Here is a 24,770-nt window from a genome sequence, read left to right on the forward strand (position 1 = left end):
TTTACTATTTACCATTTAGTTTTTTGTTTAATATCTTTTTCTGATCAATTATTTGTAGAGGCTTGAAGTGATATGGCATACATTATTTTGAATCTCATTTTATCACTTTATACTGTCCCATAAACACTTATTCAAAACTATTAATATTACTCAGACAATCAATTTTAATGATTTACACATAAATGCATTATTGCATCTTCAGTTATTCTCCTTGTTTAGACTTTACATTGCCTCATATAAAAATGAGATGCACTTCTTTGGACATAAATTTTTTTCTTCACCTTTCTAATTTCTTTTTAGGGTACATATGTGATATTGTAATTACCCTTTTAAGACCTGATATTCTATGAATGGTATAAATTTCAAGTTGTTCTTCAAAAACGTCAGGAAAAAATTCACTTGTATTACCAAATATGGCTAAATAATCATTATGTATTGTCATTATTTTAAATAAGATTTCAGAATAGTCAACTTCAGATGGTGGATATCAATTAATTGGAAAGCACATGTGTTGCATATTTGTATCTAAATATAAATACACACACAAGTAGGTATATGCACACACATATTTAAGACAGAACTTTTGAAACATGTCTTATTTTTGTGACTAAAATTAGTGTTAAAAAAGGAAAAATAAATTGCTAACTTGTGAAGTTTGAAAGTAGTATTTAAGACACTAACAATGCCAACTGCTGATGGGAATGTGATGCAACAGGAACTGTCATTCATTACTGATGGGAATGCAAAATGGTACAGCCACTTCGGAAGACAGTTGACATTTTCTGACAAAACTGAAAATACTCTAACTATGTAATTCAACAACTGTGCTTCTTTGTATTTACTCAAAGAAGTTAAATACCTATTTCCATACAAATATCCACATGTGGATATTTGTGATAGCTGTACTTATAATTAACAAAATCTGGAAGCAACCAAGATGTTCTCAATTAGGAGAGTGGATAAAAAATTATGGGACATCTAGATGACGGAATATTATTCAGTGCAGAAAAGAAATGAGATATCAAGCCCTAAAAAGATATGGAGAAACTGTAAAAGGAATTGCTAATTGAAATAAGCCAGTCTGAAAAGGTAACATCCTGTGTGACTCCAACTATATGACATTCTAGAAAGGGTAGAACTTTGGAGAGAGTCAAAATATCTGTGGTTGCCAGGGGTTAGACAGGAGAACGATGAGCAGGCAGAGCACAGAGATTTTCAGGGCAGTGAAACTATTCTATAATGGACTACAATGGTGGATTCCTGTCACACATCTTTTAAACCCACAGAATGTTTAATACAAAGAGTGAAGTTTAATACAAAGAGTGAAGCTTAATATAAACCCTGGACATTGGGTGATACTGATGTGATGTGTCAGTGTAGGTGCATCCATTGTGACAATGGATCATGGGTATGGGATGCTGATAGTGGTGTGGACTGTGGTTGTGAGAAGGGAGTGAGTATACAGAACATCGCTGTATTCTCCATTCAATATTGCTGCAAAACTAACACTGCTCCAAAAACTAAAATATGTTTCACACCCTTTAAAAAAGTATTTCACTGTTGTTTTAGTTTGCATTTTTAGGATACTAGTGAAGTGGAGTCTATCCATCCCCCGAATCTTGATGGCACTTGTGACTTTCTTTGGCCAGTAAAATGCCAGATGTTGAGGCACACCAGTTTTGCATCTAGGCATCTACAGATCTTACATATTTCTATACCTTTTCTTGGAACTTTAAATCTGCTTAAAATGGATAGTGTACTGGAGGATGAAAGACATGAAACTCAATCACTGAAGCCAACAGTGTAATTATTGTCAAATGTACAAATGAGGCCATTTAAACCAGCTAGCCTCAAGAGGAGCAGAAAGTTTACTGTAGACCCATAAAGGAGACCCTGCCAACATCAGCTAAGACTGCAGGCGCTGCCCAATTCACCTACAGATTCCTGAGCTAAATGAACGTTCATTGATGTAAGCCACTGGGATTCGTGATTTTTACATACCATTCTGGCAATGGATAACTGACACATTCTACCTACTTAAAATGCTGTTATTGTACAAAAAGTTGAGCATGCCTACAATTTCATAGACTATGGAAGCACTTGCGTAATATACTATTTTTTTATTTGCATGAAGTTCGGCAAAATTATAGAAAGTATCATTACTGTATAATTTTATTAGAAATTAATATGATATTGATAGGAGATAATGAATCTCAAGAAAAAAATGTGCCAACAGAGTATGAAATAATGTTAACAAAGACAAACTATTCTCATTGAAAAATTAGTAGAAAAAAATTAATTTCTTTTCTCCATAAAAATGTATGAGAACTTATATGTGAATTTATTAAATAATTTTCAAATAAGAGAATATTGCCAGGTAGGAAAATTGCCTTTTGGCTCAATGAAATTATGAATAATATCAACAGAAGAATGATTCCTAAGGAGGTGGAACAAATTTGGTCTACGTGTTAGATTATTAAGGATTCATATACTAACTAATTCACTTGTTAACTATGTTAAATTGCAAAAAAAAAAAAAAAAATTTAAATGTAGTGATAGATACTAATACGTATCTCATAGGAATGTCAGAAAAGAAAGAGATGAAGCACACTTTCAGGAGTACTTCTTTTTCCTTCTTGACTAACATTAGTATTCTGTTTCTTCAGGTGCCCTTACATACATTTATAAAAGCTGTTGCCGGGCATGGTGGCTCATGCCTGTAATCCCAGCACTTTGGGAGACCGAGGTGGGCGGATCACGAGGTCAGGAGACCGAGACCATCCTGACTAACACCGTGAAACTCTGTCTCTACTAAAAATACAAAAACAAAAACAACAATAACAAAAATTTAACCGGGCGAGGTGGCGGGCGCCTGTAGTCCCAGCTGCTCGGGAGGCTGAGGCAGGAGAAGGGCGTGAACCCGGGAGGCGGAGCTTGCAGTGAGCAGAGATCGCGCAACTGCACTCCAACCTGGGCGACAGAGAGAGATTCCATCTCCAAAAAAAAAAAAAAAAAAAAAAAAAGGAAAGCTACTGTGATTTTTGTTTATTTTCTGTGGTGCACGAATTACTTGACAGCAAAGCTCTCAGAGAAGCATAAAGTGCCAATATTTATTTTAAGTCATCAATCACGAATGAAACACATCTGCAAATAAACTATTTGAAAAACAGGCTCCATTGATAAAATTGCGACATACTAGGAGCCGGATCAAAATGCATATTATAATAGAGATAGATGCATTTTAAATGTTATTTAAGCAATTATATTGCTTTGTAAAATCATGTATATTGGACAATAATTCACGCCAAAACAAACACCTCACTTGGTAATGCATACACAAACTCACACCTATGTAGGTCACATATAAATAGATATTTAGACTTCATACTTCCTTTCATTGAATTACACTAGTAAGAAAAACCTGATCCATTTATGTAAAGGATTTTAACAAATGTTAGATGCTGTAGCAGTTTAGTTTAAGTCAAGAAAGAATAAACAGATATCAGAGCTAACAGAGGCTTAGCATATTTGAAAATGTCCTAAGCCCAGAAGAATACAAAATTTTTGATGGAAAAATATGTAAATTGTGAGAAAGCAAATATGGATTCTTTCTATGGCATAATTTGATCACAGAATTTGAAAAACAAGATGAATTACTGTTAAATACTCTTAGAGATGTGTCATGTCCCATTACCAGTGTTTTGGGGAATGGAGTGGTTGCCTACCCCAAGGCTGCAACTATCAGCAGATATAAAGAGCCCCTAGCACAGAGTAATTATTTGTAACAGGGCTTTAATGGTGATTTCCCAGAAATATTAAAAAACACTGAAACAGGCCGGGCGCGGTGGCTCAAGCCTGTAATCCCAGCACTTTGGGAGGCCTAGACGGGCAGATCACGAGGTCAGGAGATCGAGACCATCCTGGCTAACACGGTGAAACCCCGTCTCTACTAAAAAATACAAAAAACTAGCCAGGCGCTGTGGTGGGCGCCTGTAGTCCCAGCTACTCGGGAGGCTGAGGCAGGAGAATGGCGTGAACCCGGGAGGCGGAGCTTGCAGTGAGCTGAGATCCAGCCACTGCTCTCCAGCCTGGGCCACAGAGCGAGACTCCGTCTCAAAAAACAAAAAAAAAAACAAAAAAAACAAAAAAACAAAACACTGAAACAGACTGAAAGCGAGACTCCGTCTCAAAAAACAAAAAAAAAAACAAAAAAAACAAAAAAACAAAACACTGAAACAGACTGAAAACTAAATCTAATTTTAATACATGGTAGAAATACTTATTAGGTCTGAGGATGAGTTTACTAACTATCAGTAAAAAGGGCAGTGATGCTATTATTATTCAAAATAATAAATTTGTAGAAATTCTTGCCCAATAATATTATTTTTATTAAGATAATATTATCTTTGCTTGGAAACAACAAATAAGACAATATTTCAATTATACTTTTGAAAAGCAAATGCTTACTTTTTTTTTTTACAAAATAGCAAAAACACAAACCCTTCTTAAGATTCCTACTTTTATTTCATTTTAAAACTTAAAATTCTCTTTCTAAATGTCCTACTAAAAGAGTCATATTATTTAAGATATACTATATGCTATTACTTGCAAAAATAAGTTTATATGTGGAGATAACACACATATTTCATTAAGTTCAATGTGATTTAATCTATTCTATGTCCTGGCTATGAGCCATCCAGAAGGGAAAATGGTTTTAATTTTCTGGACTTCTGCCACTTCTTAGAGGTAAAAAAATGGGCACTGAACTAAAGTTTCCCACCCTCCCCCACTCTAGTCTGCTGTACAATATATCAAACCTATCAACTAACAAGTCTGTAATTTCTGTATTTTTTTTTATTCCACAGCTAATTTTCATAATCCTTCATTTTCTCTGGCAACATTTCTAGTACTCTAATGAACTTCATTTTGCACTTGCTATGTATGATTTTGTGATTTATCTTATGCCACAATTCTTACAGTTTATTTCAGGAAAAAGAACTTATCACTTGGTAGTTGTTTGCACTTGGATAAAAATGACTGAATTTTTCTTTATAAAGTCAAGAAAAGGAAATACACTGCCGGGCTAAGACTAAGCATGAAAGATTTCATCTGAGAGGGACAATTTGTCAGAAAATCATGAGGAGGTGCATACGGAAGGGTATAATGGAAGCAGTCCTGCAACATTAACGTTATCATTCACTCTCATAAATCCTGTAATAAATCCACACACACCACACTGAGGGGCAGTGCAGTCTCTGCTGCTGATTCTCACAGGCAGAGCTGTAGTCATGCCCTAGAAGGTGGAGCCCTGTCTCATCTTCAGGGAAGCGCCATGATGGGTGTCCTGAGGAATGAACTGGGAAAATGGAAATGGCAGCTCAGAAAGGTGGACAAAAACTAAGAGCTTAAATTACCTTCAGAGTGCTTTCTTATCATGGGCAATGAGTTACTACTCAGCGAAATATAGTTTAACCAGTGCAAAGACTAAACTGCAATCACAGGGATAAAATAGCTTTCTGAAAATCACTGTTTCTTTTATAAAGGTGCCATTAATAAATGCCACTGTGCTATCCAGAAATTAAACCTATGCCCGCTCTGCTAAACTCAAAAGTGTAGTCATACTTGGCACTTACAGAGCAGTTTTAACCATTCTAATTACACAGTTACTATGAGAGATTAGGTACATTCTTCTATTTAATTAATAAAGTTTGAGGGCATTAAAATATCTTTTGCCCAAGTTCAAAATATAATTAATAAGCTGTAATATTATATTTATATATGTAATGGTGTTATATGAAAGCACTGAGTTATACCGTGTAAAGGAAGTAAACCATTTAATGAAGAATATTTTTAAAAAGAATTTAAATATAAATTTAGTAGCATTAATACAATGAAATGTGGTGGAATATCTGAAACTATACAGCCCATGCTTTTAATCTTATTCATCAGTGTGACCTCGGGAAGTTTATTTAATTTCCCCAAGTTTCTGCCTTTTCATCTGCCAAAGGGGATACAACATTTGCTTTGCAGTGTTATCGTGAAATCCCATAAAGCCTGGTCTATAACGCATATAATCTTGCTGAAAAAAACCACCTGCTAAATAAATATGGGCTCTCTGGCATCTTAAACTTTCCTCTCTTATTTAAATGGTATAGCCTGATGGTTATAATTCAGGGTATTTTACAAAAGAATTCACAATATAATATCTTAATCAGGTAATAATTTGATAATCTGTTCATTAAAGAAACTCAGAATATTTAGAATCAATACAGAAATTCCAATCTATTATCCAGATAATTTGTAAGTATTACATTTTCAAGATGTTTCAAAAGAAGATTAGCTCTCTCTGACAAATAAGCTCCCTCATTCAGACAGGCCAGAAAGGTTGCTGACAGGTGATACAGGTTTTCATAATCTGCTTAGTGTCATCAAAATAACAATGATGGTTGACAGCTCAACTGTTCCTCTTAGAAGTTTATGTAAACGCTTTTTATATCTCAGCACTAAATTAGAATTTCGTAAAGAATCATTTTTATGCCTTCATCAAGGACAGAAGACATTTTTCCTGGCAAAATGTACCATATAGAATAACCTTCATTAGTCATAGCTAATAATGCTTGGAAATAATATTTGTTCTTATACTTTACTGGCACTAATTGAGTGTTTACTCTAAGATCTGTTTTAAAGAGCTTTTGTAAGTGTTCACTCACTTAATGCTTCGAATATCTTCATGAGATCAACATCATTATCACCATTTTACAGAAGAAGAAATGAAGTCAGAGAGGTTAAAAGCAATCAGCACAAGGTAACCCTGTTAAGAAGCTACTCCTGGAGCCATAATGTGAATCAGCTGTTTGCCTCCAAAGCTCATGTCCAAAATCTTCGATCAAGTTAACATCATCAATCTTGTTAAAATCATCTGTATTTACAAGATTATAAACTCCTTCACTTATTTGTTAATGCATATTTATTGAGATCCTTTTATGTGTCTAGGTTTTATGCTCTACCTTAATAGAAAGAGTCAGTTTCGTTCACATGGTGGATAGAATCTTAGTGAAGATGGAAGAGTAGAATATGGGTAAGTCTGATAATAATAGTATATGTTGCTAATTAGTTGTTAGTATATATCGTACTTCTGGAACACTTTTATTATTTTAATTCTTTTGAATTCTACATCAGCCTGATGAAATAGATCGCACCCATTCTACAGGGGAAGAAACTGAGCCACAGTTTAAATATAGTTTAACCAGTGCACAGTTTAAATAACTTGCACTCGGTAATAGAGCTAATAAATGGGAAAGCCAGGACTTGGTCAAAAAAAGTTTAGCTCCGGGGTCCATACTTTGAACCACTGCTTCAAGGCTGGTTGGAGACGGTTTTAGCAGTACCAGCAACCTAATGAATTTTTGCAATCAACACCAATTCTGTATGAGAAAATACCCCACGGGCAGGGAAGACAGAGTCCTGTTTTATTCCCTGGCTATATAACATTTACGAATATAAAAATGAATTTATTTTATGTTCTTAAATTGTTGCATATAAAAAATTTCTGATTTATTTGTAGACTTTTGAGAAAAATGAATGCTTACAGGTGAAAGTATGAGGTTCTGAATTTTAAAAAGTTGGAGTCTATGTTCTATCAAAATTCCATGAGAAATGCACGTAACAAAACATACACCCCTGATTTCATCCCTGTGAGCTACTTACATAAAATTTCTCCCATTTTCTAATTTCTGCTGTTACTGACCTTTTCCAGCTTTCATTCAGTAACTGAAAATTAGGTTATAATTAGTGGGGGCTTATTTTGTTTGGTGTATGTGCCTGTGCATGGATATGCGTATTTTTAAAAATCAAAGTGAGTTCAGAAAAATCACAAATATCCTGCATATGAGACCAAATTGGGTCAGCAATTTTCTCAAGAAATTGTTGTACTCTATTGATTTCAATTGTTAAATGAAGAGGTATCTGGGGGAAATTATGTCTGATTTTGCTGGGCAGGCTGAGGCTCTCCTGCAGTTGGTGAGGCTGGAAGTCTTGAAACACAGTTATTTTCTCTTCCTGCTTAAGGCCAGATTACTTTTTCTAGAGGGCTTGTAAAGAAGTGTTAGCACAGAGGCTCTGGTGGTTGGTAGTAATTTACCAGTTAATTGCTGGCTAATGTCACCTCTTAATTACCAGCGTATCTTGCCTTAAGGTAGAGTAGTATAGAAAATAGCGACTTTAAGTAAAATTCAAGTGTGTGTGTGTGTGTGTGTGTGTGTGTGTGTGTCTAAAAAAGAAAGGACAGGTTTTACAGTAGTTATTACTGAGGAAGTCAGACAGAGCTAGTAATTGGAGCTTCAAAGGACTGTACTTTCACTGAAAAACTATCTTACCAAAGTGCTTTTGGATTCGGAGAGAAACTACGCTGTTTTTCTTCCTATCAGGGGAAGCTAGCCACCCTGGATGAAACATGTGAACAGACTTGAGTCATGCCACTTTGTTCACAGGAGACGAGTACATTCAGCTAAAAACGGGAAAGGATCAGAATCTGCAATAGTTTACTGAGAGGACAAGTGAAAAATTCAAACATTAAATTTGAAGATCCCTCTACTGAAAGTGAACCTACACTTTTAAAATTTAAAAATAGTCACCGAAAAATAATGTATCACCTACTATGTGCTCAACCAAGATATCAAGATAAATAAGAACAGCTTCTGCTCCTTAGCGAATTTACACTTCAAAGGGACAAGGAAATGGGGGGAGGTGGATAGAGGAGAAGAGGTACATATTTGGATGAACCATATAATTGTATTTCTAACACAACATAGTAAATCCTATCACAGAGACAAGGTATATGAACACAGACATATATGAATACAGACAAATAAAAGAATAAATCTGCCAGAAAAGGCCACATACATAAGGAAAGAAACAAGTAAATAAGGAAGATTATTACGAGGTAGATAGGTGATCAGATTTGTAGCTAAGGAGGTAACAAGTTAGTTTAGCTGGGAATTATTTGTTAAGAGTTAAGTTGGTAAGGTCAACAAAAGAAACTCCTACAGATTGCTAGTGGTGGTATAAACTGATACAATCACATTGGGGAAAAAAAGGTGGCATTAAAGGTTAAGATTCCTAGACTCCCTTCTAGATGTTAGAACCTACAGAAACTCTTGTACTTGTACAAATGTAATGACCAACACTGAACGTAGAAGAATGTTCATAAGATCATTGGTTGTGATAGCAAATTAAACAACAGAAATACATTGGAAACAACTTAGGAGAGGAGATAAATAAATGAGATTTGTTCATTCAAAGAAATGTATAGCAGTAAATAAATGAATTACAGCTGCACAAGGAATGATATATATTATGTGCTAAAAACAATGTAATGGTTGAATTGTATATGAGGAAATATGCATTACACATGCATATAAATATAAATATTTAGATTTATGCATTTATTTTATATGATTTATATAAATAATTTATATAAAATTTATATTTATGCATTAAACAGGCATATAAATATGCATAAATAAAATTTATATGCATAACTAAAAGCAGGAAAAGTATTCAGGATTGTGGTTATCTACGTAGAGTTATAAGATATTGGTAAAGTTTGCTTTTTCTTTTGTAGGATGAAATATTTCATAATAGTTTAAAGTGTCAATGATGACAGCAGGTTGTACTACTGCTATGTGTAGGGTCTAAATGCAGGATCTGCTGAAAATTATGAACCTTGGTGTTCTGAACCCAAAACTGTTTTTTCCAACTTAATAAATACCATTGCGTAGACCAGAGGAGCATCTCCTGTGCTTATGAGGTCTTAGCCAGCAATAGGAGACCTGGGATTGCTGGTAGTCCTTGCCATCAATTCTTCCCAACTCAAGGTGGCCCTTTAGAAGGACATACCTCATAGTGCCATACAAAATTAGCTGCCTCTCAGTGCAAATAATGTCAAATATCATATTCATTCCAAAATTACTTATTCAGGGCTGATTATCTGGCAGGCACTGTCTTCCGCCTCGGGAAAAGAGAACTGGGAAAAATGTCAAAAATCCTGGCCATATAGAGTGTCCATTCAGTCTGGGCAAGGGGAAACAGACACTAAACAAGGTAATATAAAAAGAAACTGTCTTGTGATGAACATACTAGGGAGAGGAGGAAAAATAAATTAAAAATGAATAAAGCCATGTTTATTTCAAGTTTTAACTTTATATATGACTATCCACATCTATCAATTCCAGATAAGACATAAAATGCACTGGGATAAGGACGCAGCTTTGATAAATAGAGCTGGCTGGATAAATGCAGATGGAGAAGTTCATTCAAAAATTATCATCTTACAGCCGAGTGTGGTGGCTCATGCCTGTAATCCCAGCAGTTGGGGAGGCCCAGTCGGGCAGATCACTTGAAGTCAGGAGTTTGAGACCAGCCTGGCCAACATGGTGAAATCTCGTCTCTACTAAAATACAAAAATTATCTAGGTGTGGTGGCAGGTGCCTGTAATCCCAGCTACTCAGGAGGCTGAAACAGGAGAATCACTTGAACTCAGGAGGCGGAGGTTGCAGTGAGTCGAAATTATGCCACTGCACTCCAGCCTGGGCAACAGAGTGAGACTCCAGCTCAAGTTTTATAAATATATATGCACACACATTTTATATATATATAATATATATATATTATATATATATATTCTTATCAGAGGGTAAAATGAAGAACTGTGGGAATATCTTATTTTTGGAAGGCACGGTAACTAATGATAGCATACTACATATATACTGTAGCCATCTTCAGTAGATCCATAATTGATATGAGAAATGCCACTGGATTAATGATGAAGATAAAAAAATTGAATTGGTGAAAAGAATAATGTAGATATGCAATACTTTATTTAACAAGGTATTTGAAAGAACACAGGAATTAAGACTCAAAAAATGTATAGTTTATTTAAAAATATTAGCTTGAAGACAGAAGGGAGAAAAGTAAATATGGTAACTCTCAACTTTAGAAAGGTACACTAAACGGAAACAAATGTTTTCATCCTATAAAGGAAAAAGCAAACTTTACCAATATCTTGTAACTCTATGTATATAACCACAATCCTGAACACTTTTCCTGCTTTTATTTATATTCCCGTTTAATGCATAAATATAAATTTTATATAGGTTAATTATTTATATAAACAAAATGTGATAGAAAAAATAAATAAGAATGACTCTGGTCTGTAGTTATAAAGGGAAAGCTATCTTGAAAGGATTAATATTATTATAAACATATAATTATGGTTATGTAATATACATGATATTTGAAATGAAGAGAAGTGACAACCAAAGAAAGCAAAGCGGTTACATACAGATCTCCCTTACATATTCTGATTTTCAGACCTTTTAAAAATGTTATCAAAGATCTATGTGCGTGTATGTGTGCATATGATGTATATGAGAATATATGGTGGTCTTGGAACATTAAAAATTCCTGTCCAATTGAAATAATGGAATCAGAATACCATGTTTGAAGTTGTATTCAAGGAATTGCTAACAGAACATCATTTAAGAGAGTAGAATGATGGTCAGCAGAGGCTGGGAACGGTAGTGGAGGTGGGGAAAGTGTAGATAGTAAGTTGGCACAAAAATCTAGTTAGAACAAATAAAACCTAGTATTTGATAGCACAAAGGGTGACTAGAGTCAACAATAATTTACTGTACATTTTCAACTAATGAAAGGAGTATAATTGGATTGTTTGTAACACAGAAGATACACGCTTGAGAAAACAGATACTCCATTTACCCTGATGGGATTATTACACATCATATGACTTTATCAAAATATCTTATGTACCCTATAAATATATACCCCTACTATGTACCCTCACCAATTAAAAAAAAAAAATTTAAAAGATATTTGAAAATAATAAAACTATACAGTGATTTAATGAGATGATTTGCTTATCACTGAAAGGAGGGTTTAAGCAGATGCCAAGCGACCAAATGGAGAAAATACTGTAAAATGACCTCTTGTAATATATAGATAGTTGTTCTAAAATTTCCCAATTCCTTTTCAATCCAAAATGATGATGATATTCAATTCTTTTCTTGGGATTTTCTTTCAGCCAACTGTCATCCCACTGATCATGCAAGATTTCTTTTCCCAGTTTGTTCAATTAATCAATTGCTTCAATTATTACCCAGGTCTAGGTATTCTTGACTGCTCTCTAAGTCACAGCATTCATGAATTTGCTCTCCCCATTTGCTTAATAAATATTACTTATATTTTCATTCTTTTTTGTTGTTGTTGGCTAGTTGGCATACCTAACAGAATTATAACAGCTAGAGGCCTCCAACCCTTAGTTGGTACTTTTGTTCTTAAAATCAGTACTTTATTACTGTAACGATCTTCAATTCTCAAATATAGAACTAATTTACTTAGAATAAGTGTTGAGCCTAGAAAATAATACTGCCTCAGTAGAATGCCTGGATTTGATAGACCTGCTAGGCTAGTCTATTAGCTAAACCACAAAGATGTTATAGTAATCAACCAAATAGCAACTGATAACATGGAAATAGATTGTACCGACCTCAACAAATTGAAGTTTTAAAATTTCCCTCTTCACCATATATATATATATATGAATTTCCCTCTTCAACTAACTTCAAAATTTCAAAAATTTCCCTCTTCAACATATATATATGAAATAGTATATATATAGACACACACAAAATATATATATATATAAAAAATACATATATATATACACACACACCTGCTCTCATAGCCAGGAGATTATTTATTTCTATCCTAAGTCTTTCATCTTTAGTATAAAGTCATTTCCCTTTTTTTTTTTTTGGTTTTCTACAACTGAGTATCTCAAAAAGCAGAATAATTTTATTTTCTACAAAATGAAAAACACAAATTATTTCCAAAAATACAAGGGCATATCAATCATACACATCATGCACAATATCAGTCATAACGATGGACTTCATCAAACAGCATAAAACATGTTGGCAGCTATCTTTGCTATGCTAAAAATATTGCTATGCTAAAAATATTTTATCAATATTTTGATAAAAATAACATGCCCAGTTTGCTCAAATAAAAGATGTTAACAGCCACAGACTTCCGTGTGTTGGATAGCAATAGTTATAATGAAAGTGAAATACATTTTGTGCAGATCAATAGTACTCCCCAAACAACTGACACATTATTTTCTACTTCTTACTATAGTATGGCAACTAGTCTTTGGTATTCTCTGTAGATATGAAAATGAACACAATGCACTAGTAAAAACATAAAATTGGTTTTATTTTACTGCTCTGATGGAAGAGGATTACAAATTATTTAACATGCTTCAAGTATATACAACATAATCTCCAGTATTCAGGATTGCTAAAGTCTGTAACTACATAAGGAATTCTGAATTACTTCTGAACAATTGCGAATGACTACATTGAGCTAGAAAGTGTGTTATCTTACAAAGAGTGTGTTACCTTACAGTGTGATACATTTCTGAAAACTTTATCTGTGCATTTTACCTCAGCTACATGCAAATAGTTTTTGTGGCTGAAGGAAGGACAGTTTTCCTTCTGATTATAAAAAGGTCAAAACATAATTTTTTAAAAGACATGCCTCAAAGGAAAATGTAAAAATAAATAAATAAATACCAACACTCCTATGGAAACAACCCCTTTTAATTATCTCCAGGACCATGTTGCATTATATTTTACATTCTGGCCAGCTGAGGTTCAAATTAAATAGCTCCATGGGTGACAGGAACCCTGGGGCCCATGAGGATCCTGAGGACACAGGTGACTGTTTCAATGATTTCCCAGGGATGGCTTATCCAGCCTTGGTGTCAGCATGGGGCAAAGTATTGGGAGTCTGATGCATGTAGCCATGTAATTACACATTTAAGTATATTTTTCTAATTAATTTAAATATGCCTGAAAAACTTGCAAGGCTTGAACCTGAAAATTCCTGGGGTTGAGTCATTGGATGGAATCAATGCTCCCTGAAGTGAGAGACCTGGTCCCATCATTCATGGGCTTTTGAAAGATGCCTTTGGATAGAGAAAATCGTATTACTGAAATTTCAAAGTTTGAAGAATATGCTTTACCTCTTTTATAATATTAATTTTTTGTTAAAATATGAGGCTGAAAATGTTTTCAGCAACTGATAGTCTGGTCGCTATTTAAAGTAGCACAAAAGAAGGTGCAGGAGCATAAACATTGCTCCTACCATATGATCAATGACCTCTGAAGGACACCCAGACAGTAGTCAGAGAAGGTAGGAGCAGAGTTGAGAACATAAACATGATGGCTAGAGTTGTTGATATTTGTGTCAAAATATTTCCAAATGAGAGGGCAAAGTGAGCCAACTTTTAGACAAAGAAGTGATTCAGATGCATTCCCAGAGAATCTCCTAAGTGAGAATGTACCTACTAGCCTTCAATTCAACCTCTAGCCACCCACAAGTGGCCTCATGCCTTGATCCCTGGCCTGAGACACACATCCGTGTCTAGGCAACAGTTACTATTTTCTGACTCTGCAAAAACATTGACTCCTACCCAACTTTTCTTTGCCTTTAGTTTCTTATTTGATGAATACTCTTCAAAATTATAATTTATTGGGGAAAAAAAATGGAACCATGGCTCATTTCCCTCCACGAGCAGACGCTGGTTTATCTTGATGTGCACAGTGACAGTGTTTCTTCTCCGGAAGGTTAGGCCACCTGCCCGCCCAGGCTCCTTATACACATAATTGTGACACCTTGCAACACGGACTGAAGCTAGTGTCATTTTCTCTTTTGAGATTCTGTTTCTGAATTAGAATCAGGTGTCAGTGAAGTCAGAAAGAGACGATTCTTGCTAAATCAATACCGAGTGGGGTTTAAAAAGCAAACAAACAAACCATAAACAGCGCAGTATAGGAGTATCAGTGAAGTTAAACAGCCAGCTTCAGACTCACTCCTGAGGATGCAGACTTCTAAAGAATAATAGCAGTCTGGTCAGCAAGTGAAAGATACTTGCTTATATGTGAAGATATCTGAGGTCCCCAGGGAAAGGCAGAATGGTCTAAAAGCAGAGTAGAAAAACTGAAGGCATCAGTCAAAAAATATAAAATGAGCCAAACTGGACTTTGCTGAAGCCACCGAATTTTCCCAGATAACTCATGCTCATAAATTTACTATAAACATTCAGTAAACTGCAGCAAACTTCATTAATACATTATACAATCATTTTGTAATTGGTTATTTTTATAAAAGAGTGATTTAATTTCTGGTTGATCTTCCATTTATGAGGGATGTGCTATGAAAGAATAGGGTCACCATCTGATGGCAATTATAGGCATTAGTCAATGTAGTTCAGGAGAAATTCCAGGCTTTTAGATTCAGTCATGCAGTATGTTACATAGAAAGCAGATATACAGAGATATAGAGGTATATACGTTAAATGATGTAATTCAAAGGCACATGATTTATAATATTAATTTTAATGTGAAATATCACTTCTAAAAACAGATTCATTTCTTAAATTTTAAGGCACAGTAAGTAATATTCATACTTACTGATTAAGTGTTCTTCAAACATTCTAATGAATCAATGTGCTATGCTGTCTTGTGATCTAAATTTCCCATACTTAAATGGCAGGTAGTAATAGCATATGTGTGTCAGAACTAAACCTACTGAATGTAGTCTTAAAATAAAATATTATTGTCTTTGGAATTTAAAAACACACACTTGTAAATATTGATATGAATAACCTTTGATTAAAAAATTAAAGTAACAGAGCTAGATTGTCTTTGAACCAAGAACAATAAGATGTAAAATCATAGTGTACTTACCACAGTGAAATTCATAACTTTCAATATCCATATTGTCATGGCTAAGTTAACTATCATGGTAACCAACAGCAGAAGGACAAAGAAGTATAAGCACCTCTTTCGCCATCCATAAATTCCCACTGGATAAAGTTGTGCATTCTCAGTCCTTGGGAGGTTATTCTGTTGGGTTGCTAGTATGTATTGTTCTCGTGTCATCTAAAAAAGAAAAAAGAAAGTAAGAGAAAGAAGGAAAGAAAAGAAGCATTAAAAAAAATAAACACATGATTTTTCGAAACAAAAGATACAATGTACCTTAAAATAATTGTCAGTGAGCATTCAAATAACTATTGTTGTGTAATTAAAATGTTACAGAAATCTTTGAATCATTTTCTTCAATATAGTTTTTTAGAGATGTTTAATTCATTGTTATATCCACAAGATATATATTATTTCCAATCAGATTTGTTCCATTTCAACAGTCAGCTTTTCTCTTGGGATGCTCAGGTCTACCTCCCGTTACCAGTAACCAAAGAGCTCTACTCATGTCCAAGTGACATACTTTGGATCTGTGTCCCCACCCAAATCTCATGTTGAATTATAATCACCAGTGTTGGAGGTGGTGCCCGGTGAAAGGTGATGAGATCATGGCAGTGAATTTTCCCCCTTGGTGCTGTTCTGGTAATACAGTTCTCATGGGACTTGGTTGCTTAAATGGGTGGCACCTCCCTGCTCTCTCTTGGACCTGCTCCTGCCACATAAGATGTGTCTTTTTCCCCTTTGCCTTCCGCCATGATTGTAAGTTTCCTGAGGCCTCCCTAGAATCAAAAGCTGCTGTGTTTCCTGTACAGCCTGATGAACTAGGAGCCAATTAAACCTCTTTTCTTTATAAATTACCCAGTCTCAGGTATTTTTTTTATACCAGAGCGAGAATAGATGAATACACCAAGCTACTCTTAGACTATGCTTTACCTGTTCTTTGCGGTAGAGATTGACTGTATCACTGGGATTTTCTGTACCTTTCTCTAAAAATGCAGGATACAAATGGTTCAGTATATATGCTTCAGTAAAAATATTAGTATATTTGCAAGAACCTATGGAAAGAAAATTAAAATTTGTGTGGGTTCATGTAGACAATAGCTATCAAATTAAAAGTTTTATTTACAATTATGTTGATTATTTTAGTTGTATTTCAATGAGTTATCAGAAAAAAAAATTAACTTTAAGAACACTATATATTGTACCATACTATTTCATAATGAAATTAGAAGTCAGTTCTGAAAAAGTGAAGATGATATTCTTTGATAATGCATAAATTCAGGTTCTAGAATTAATTTTTTCAATAGGCAAATAGATTTTTTACTGTCTTATACAACTTAGAAATAAGGATAAGAAGACCAAAACAATATGAATAAGCATTGATTATGTCTTAAGTGTACAATGTTCAGAATAACTAATTTTTTATCAGAGGGATGGAAACTGATTTTTATAAAGTATGATTTTCTATAGGACAATAATTTTTCATTATTATTTCTTTAGGTTTTTCTCAGATTGCTTTTATACTTATTAAATGACTAACCTAACAGAAATACTTCTTAATAAATTATATGCAAATAAAAATAATATTAATAAGTAATTAAATTATGTTACATAATATAAAACATATGTACTGTAAAATTATCGTTATAATGTTCATTGACTCAATCCTACCGTAGATAAAATGTTGAGTTTTTTTTTTCATAGGTTTTTGGGAAACAGGTGATATTTGGTTACATGAGTAAGTTCTTTAGTGGTGATGTGTGAGATTTTTTATGCATCCATCACCTGAGCAGTATATACTGAACCCAATTTGTAGCCTTTTCTCTTTCACCCACTTCTCACATTTCCCCCTGAGTGCCCAAAGCCCAATGTATCATTCTTATTCTTTTGCATCCTCACAGCTTCCTCCTACTTATGAGTGAGAACATGCAGCATTTGCTTTTCCATTCCTTAGTTACTTTTACTTCTTAGAATAATAGTCTCCAATCCTATTCAGGTTGCTGTGAATGCCATTCATTCATTCCTCTTTATGGCTGAGTAGTATTCCACTGTACATATATATACACCACAGCTTATTGAATGATGGGCATTTGGGCTGGTTCCATATTTTTGTAATTGTGCATTGTGCTGCTATAAACATGAAAGTAAAGTGTCTTTTGTGTATAATGACTTCTTTTTCTCTGGGTAGGTACCCAGTGGTGGGATTGCTAGGTCAAATGGTAGTTCTACTTTTAATTATTTAAGGAATCTCCCTGCTGTTTTCCATAATGGTTGTACTAGTTTACATTCCTACCAGTGGTGTAGAAGTGTTCCCTTTTCATTGCATCTACACCGATGCCTACTACTTTTTGATTTTTTGATTATGACCATTTTTGAGGTAGTAAGGTGGTATTGCATTGTGGTTTTTATTTGCATTTCCATGACCATGAATGATGTTGAGTATTTTTTCATATGTTTGTTGGTCATTGGTATATCTTTTTTTTTTTTTTTTTTGAGAATTGTCAATTTATGTCCTTAGCCCACTTTTTGATGGGATTTTTTTTTCTTGCTACTTTGTTTGAGTTCCTTGTAGATTCTGGATAATAGTCTTTTGTTGGATGTATAGATTGTGAAGATTTTCTCCCACTCTGTGGGTTGTCTGTTTACCTTCCAGGGTGCTCCTTTTGTCATGCAAAAGCTCTTCAGTTTAAATCCTAGCTGTTTATCTTTGTTTTTATTGTATTTGCTTTTGGGCTCTTAGTCATGAAATTCTTGCTTAAGTCAATGTCTGGAAGGGTTTTTCCAATGTTATCTTCTAGAATTTTCATAATTTTGGGTCTTAGATTTAAGTCCTTGATACATCTTGAGTTGATTTTTGTATAAGGTGGGAGATGAGGATCTAGTTTCATTATCCTACACATGGCTTCCCAATTATCCCCACACCATTTGTTGAATAGGGTGTCCTTTCCCTACTTCGTGTTTTTGTATGCTTTGTTGAACACAAATAGACAATCTAAGGTCACACCTCAAGGAACTAGAGAAACAAGAAAAACCAAACCCAAACCCAGCAGAAGAAAGAAAATAACCAAGATCAGAGCAGAAGTAAATGAAATTGAAACAAACAAACAAAAATACAAAAGATAAATGAAACACAAAGCTGGTTCTTTGGAAAGATAAATTAAATTAATAGACCATTAGCAAGATTAACCAAGAAAAGAATAGCGAAGCTCCAAATAAGCACAATTAGAAATGAAATGGGAGATAATATACTCGACACCATAGAAATACAAAAGATCATTTAAGGCTTCTATGAACACTTTATGTGCATAGTCTATAAAACCTAGAGGACATGGATCAATTCCCAAAAAGGTACAACCTTCCCATTTTAATTCAGGAAGAATTAGAAACCCTGAACAGACCAATAATAAGCAGTGAGATTGAAACTGTAATAAAAAGTTACCAACAAAAAGAGTCCAGGGTCAGTGGGATTCACAGCCAAATTCTAACAGATATTAAAGAAGAATTGGTATCAATCCTGTTGACATTATTCCAAAAGACAGAGAAAGAGGGAGCGGGTCACAGTGGCTCACACCTGTAATCTCAGTACTTTTGGAAGCCAAGGCAGGTGGATCACTTGAGGTCAGGAGTTCAAGACCAACCTGGTCAAAATGGTAAAATCTCATCTCTACCAAAAATACAAAAACTAGTTGGGTGTGGTGGTGGGCACCTAAATTCCTAGCTACTTGGGAGGCTAAGGCAGAAGAATTGCTTGAACCTGGAAGGCGGAGGTTACAGTGAGCAGAGATCGTGCCACTGAACTCCAGCCTGGCTGACAGAATGAGACTCACATTGAGAGCGAGAGAGAGAGAGAGAGAATATTTTCCATAAATAATTATATGAAGCCAGTATTACCCTAATGCCAAAACCATGAAGGGACATAACAACAACAACAAAAAACTACAGACCATTATCCCTGATAAACATAGATGCTAAAATTCTTAATAAAATACTAGCTAACCAAACCCAATAGTATATTAGAAAGAAAATTCACCACAATCAAGTGGGTTTCATACCAGGAATGCAGTGATACACAAGTCAATAAAAAATGTGATATACCGCATAAACAGAATCAAAACCAAAAATCACATAATCATCCCAATAGAGGCAGAAAACACATTTGACAAGATTTGCATCCATTTATGATTAAAACCCTCAACAAAATTTACATAGAAGGGACATACCTCAATGTAATAAAAGCCATCTATGAAAAACCCTCAGTCAACATAACAGTGAATGGGGAAAAGTTGAAAACATTCCCTCTGAGAACTAGAACAAGACAAGAAGGCCCACTCTCACCACTCCTCTTCAACATAGTACTGGAAGTCCTAGCCAGAGCAATCAGACAAGAAAAAGAAATAAAGGGCATCCAAATTGGTAAAGAGAAAGTCAAATTGTCACTGTTTGCTGATGATATGATTGTACACCTAGAAAACCCTAAAGACCCCTCCAAAAAGCTCCTAGAACTGATTAATGAATTTAGCAAAGTTTCAGTATATGAAATTAATGTACACACATCAGTAGTTCTGCTATACACCAATAGTGACCAAGCTGAGAATCAAATCAAGAACTCGACCCCTTTTACCATAGCTGCAAAAAATAAAATAAAATACTTAGAAATATACCTAACCAAGGAGGTGAAAGACCTTTACAAGAAAAACTACAAAACACTACTGATAGAAATTACAGATGACTCAAACAAATGGAAACACAGCCCATGCTCATGGATGGGTAGAATCAATATCGTGAAAATGACCATACTTACCAAAGCAATCTACAAATTCAATGTTGAGAAATTTTTATAAAAATTATTTGGTTTTTCCTCTTCATGTTTTAATTTCAAAATTACTATAACTTCAAATTGCATTAATGTACTTTAAATCTTATGTCTCCTTTTTTTTACCATTGAGGCATGTTATGCTTCATACAATAAAAGTAGTTGGATAAGCTATTAAAACATCATGATTTTAAATGAATTGGAAATGCTGATAACAGTAGATGATTCACAGCAAGTTCTCTCATAATGTAAGTGATGTTATTTATTATTATTATTTAAGTTAACATTTACAATTTCCTTAAAACTGACCATAAAGCTTTATTCCTTAATTAAACTCTGACTTGGTGTAGATGTGAAACCCATTATGTTATGTAACGTAAGTGTTATAACAGATGATAAGTTGCCAAGGAATTGACTTTGCCTAAGGAATTTGGTAGAAATTTCATGGTTCTGACAGTGGTTTTGATAATATAGTAGAGAAAACATAAAAAAAGAATAGGATGAAGAGAATTTGGTTAAGGTGTACAAAATATAGTCTGATAGAAGGAATCAGTTCCAGTATTTTGGCAGAACACCAGGGAAATTATAGTTAACAATAATTTATTGTATATTTCAAAAGAGCTAGGAGGGAAGACTTGTAATGTTCCCAACACACATAAAAAATAAATGTTTTAGGTTATGAATATCCTAATTGCTCTGATTTGATTATCCCACATTGTATACAGATATCAAAATACTACATCTACCACAAAATATATACAACATACACACACACACACACACACACACACATATATATATATATATATATAAATTTTTAAAAAGCAGAATTTGAAAATTGAAGAGGATAAAGGGGCTCTGGGGATTAATGGGAAGAACAAGGAGGAGCGGAGAAGGGGAAGAATGCGGATGTAGGAGGAGCATAGGAGAAAGCAGGAGATTGAATGTTCCTCACTGGCGAGTAGGAGACCTTCTGCTTGTAGAGCTGGTCTCTGAAAATTCCAAGTTAAGCGCTATGACTGTTCAGATGATCGACTCCCCTTTATCTCATGTTAAAGCAAACTTATTTTCTAGAATGTTCTATTTCTACAAATTATATTTCAATATGAAGGTGAAATTAATGTGCATTAGAAATGAAAATGTGCTAAATCTTTTAAATAAAAGACACACAACTAACAAGAAAATTCTCTTTCAGCAATAAGATTGAAATGTTGACCTTCTCTGCATTAATTACTCTAGCCATCAATTCTTCCACTTTTTTTTCAAGATTTTTAGTTTCTTTGCACTGGGTACGTAATTCCTCCTTTAGCTCTGAGAAATTTGATGGACTGAAGCCTTCTTCTCTCATCTCGTCAAAGTCATTCTCCGTCCAGCTTTGATCCGTTGCTGGCGATGAGCTGCGCTCCTTTGCCGGGGGATAATTTCCTGGACACTTACACTCTTCCAAGACTAAACCAGGAAGAAGTTGAATCCCTGAATAGACCAATAGCAGGCTCTGAAATTCAGGCAATAATTAATAGCCTACCAACCAAAAAAAGTCCAGGACCAGATGGATTCACAGCTGAATTCTACCAGAGGTACAAGGAGGAGTTGGTACCATTCCTTCTGAAACTATTCCAATCAATAGAAAAAGAGGGAATCCTCCCTAACTCATTTTATGAGGCCAACATCATCCTGATACCAAAGCCTGGCAGAGACACAACAAAAAAAGAGAATTTTAGACCAATATCCCTGATGAACATTGATGCAAATATCCTCAATAAAACACTGGCAAACCGAATCCAGCAACACATCAAAAAGTTTACCCACCATGATCAAGTGGGCTTCATCCCTGGGATGTGAGGCTGGTTCAACATATGCAAATCAATAAACGTAATCCAGCATATAAACAGAAACAAAGACAGAAAGCACTTGAGTATCTCAATAGATGCAGGAAAGGCTTTTGACAAAATTCAACAGCCCTTCATGCTAAAAGCGCTCAATAAATTCGGTATTGATGGAACGTACCTCAAAATAATAAGAGCTATTTATGACAAACCCACAGCCAATATCATACTGAATGGGCAAAAACTGGAAACATTCCCTTTGAAAACTGGCACAAGACAGGGATGCCCTCTCTCACCACTCCTATTCAACATAGTGTTGGAAGTTCTGGCTAGGGCAATCAGGCAAGAGAAAGAAATCAAGGGTATTCAGTTAGGAAAAGAAGAAGTCAAATTGTCCCTGTTTGCAGATGACATGATTGTATATTTAGAAAACCCCATTGTCTCAGCCCAAAATCTCCTTAAGCTGATAAGCAACTTCAGCAAAGTCTCAGGATACAAAATTAATGTGCAAAAATCACAAGCATTCGTATACACCAGTAACAGACAAACAGAGAGCCAAATCAGGAATGAACTCCCATTCACAATTGCTTCAAAGAGAATAAAATATCTAGGAATCCAACTTACAAAGGATGTAAAGGACCTCTTCAAGGAGAACTACAAACCACTGCTCAGTGAAATAAAAGAGGACACAAACAAATGGAAGAACATACCATGCTCATGGATAGGAAGAATCAATATCGTGAAAATGGCCATACTGTCCAAGGTTATTTATAGATTCAATGCCATCCCCATCAAGCTACCAATGAGTTTCTTCACAGAATTGGAAAAAACTGCTTTAAAGTTCATATGGAACCAAAAAGAGCCTGCATCTCCAAGACAATCCTAAGTCAAAAGAACAAAGCTGGAGGCATCACGCTACCTGACTTCAAACTATACTACAAGGCTACAGTAACCAAAACAGCATGGTACTGGTACCAAAACAGAGATATAGACCAATGGAACAGAACAGAGTCCTCAGAAATAATACCACACATCTACAGCCATCTCATCTTTGACAAACCTGAGAGAAACAAGAAATGGGGTAAGGATTCCCTATTTAATAAATGGTGCTGGGAAAATTGGCTAGCCATAAGTAGAAAGCTGAAACTGGATCCTTTCCTTACTCCTTATACGAAAATTAATTCAAGATGGATTAGAGACTTAAATGTTAGACCTAATACCATAAAAATCCTAGAGGAAAACCTAGGTAGTACCATTCAGGACATAGGCATGGGCAAAGACTTCATGTCTAAAACACCAAAAGCAACAGCAGCAAAAGCCAAAATTGACAAATGGGATCTCATTAAACTAAAGAGCTTCTGCACAGCAAAAGAAACTACCATCAGAGTGAACAGGCAACCTACAGAATGGGAGAACATTTTTGCAATCTACTCATCTGACAAAGGGCTAATATCCAGAACCTACAAAGAACTCAAACAAATTTACAAGAAAAAAACAAACAACCCCATCAAAAAGTGGGCAAAGGATATGAACAGAAAGTTCTCAAAAGAAGACATTCATACAGCCAACAGACACATGAAAAAATGCTCATCATCACTGTCCATCAGAGAAATGCAAATCAAAACCACAATGAGATACCATCTCACACCAGTTAGAATGGCAATCATTCAAAAGTCAGGAAACAACAGGTGCTGGAGAGGATGTGGAGAAATAGGAACACTTTTACACTGTTGGTGGGATTGTAAACTAGTTCAACCATTATGGAAAACAGTATGGCGATTCCTCAAGGATCTAGAACTAGATGTACCATATGACCCAGCCATCCCATTACTGGGTATATACCCAAAGGATTATAAATTATGCTGCTATAAAGACACATGCACACGTATGTTTATTGCAGCACTATTCACAATAGCAAAGACTTGGAATCAACCCAAATGTCCATCAGTGACAGATTGGATTAAGAAAATGTGGCACATATACACCATGGAATACTATGCAGCCATAAAAAAGGATGAGTTTGTGTCCTTTGTAGGCACATGGATGCAGCTGGAAACCATCATTCTTAGCAAACTATCACAAGAACAGAAAACCAAACACCGCATGTTCTCACTCATAGGTGGGAACTGAACAATGAGATCACTTGGACTAGGGAAGGGGAACATCACACACCGGGGCCTATCATGGGGAGGGGGGAGGAGGGAGGGATTGCATTGGGAGTTATACCTGATGTAAATGACGAGTTGATGGGTGCAGCACACCAACATGGCACCAGTATACATATGTAAC

The 24,770-nt window shown here is 35.0% G+C and overlaps 1 protein-coding gene across 2 annotated transcripts in view; it reads right to left on the bottom strand.

Moving 5' to 3' along the window:
- The window catches only part of SGCZ (sarcoglycan zeta), a 480,578-nt gene extending 464,485 nt beyond the window's left edge, over positions 1–16,093 (bottom strand). For both annotated transcript variants that reach the window (XM_073018632.1, XM_037983832.2), the window contains exon 1: positions 15,828–16,093. In XM_073018632.1, coding sequence (XP_072874733.1) covers positions 15,828–16,022 — 195 coding nt within the window. In that variant the 5' untranslated portion in view covers positions 16,023–16,093. The remainder of the gene's footprint in view (positions 1–15,827) is intronic.
- Between the last annotated feature and the right edge of the window lie 8,677 nt (positions 16,094–24,770).

The sequence above is a fragment of the Chlorocebus sabaeus genome, chromosome 8 (genome assembly GCF_047675955.1).
Source record: "Chlorocebus sabaeus isolate Y175 chromosome 8, mChlSab1.0.hap1, whole genome shotgun sequence".
NCBI lineage: Eukaryota > Metazoa > Chordata > Mammalia > Primates > Cercopithecidae > Chlorocebus > Chlorocebus sabaeus.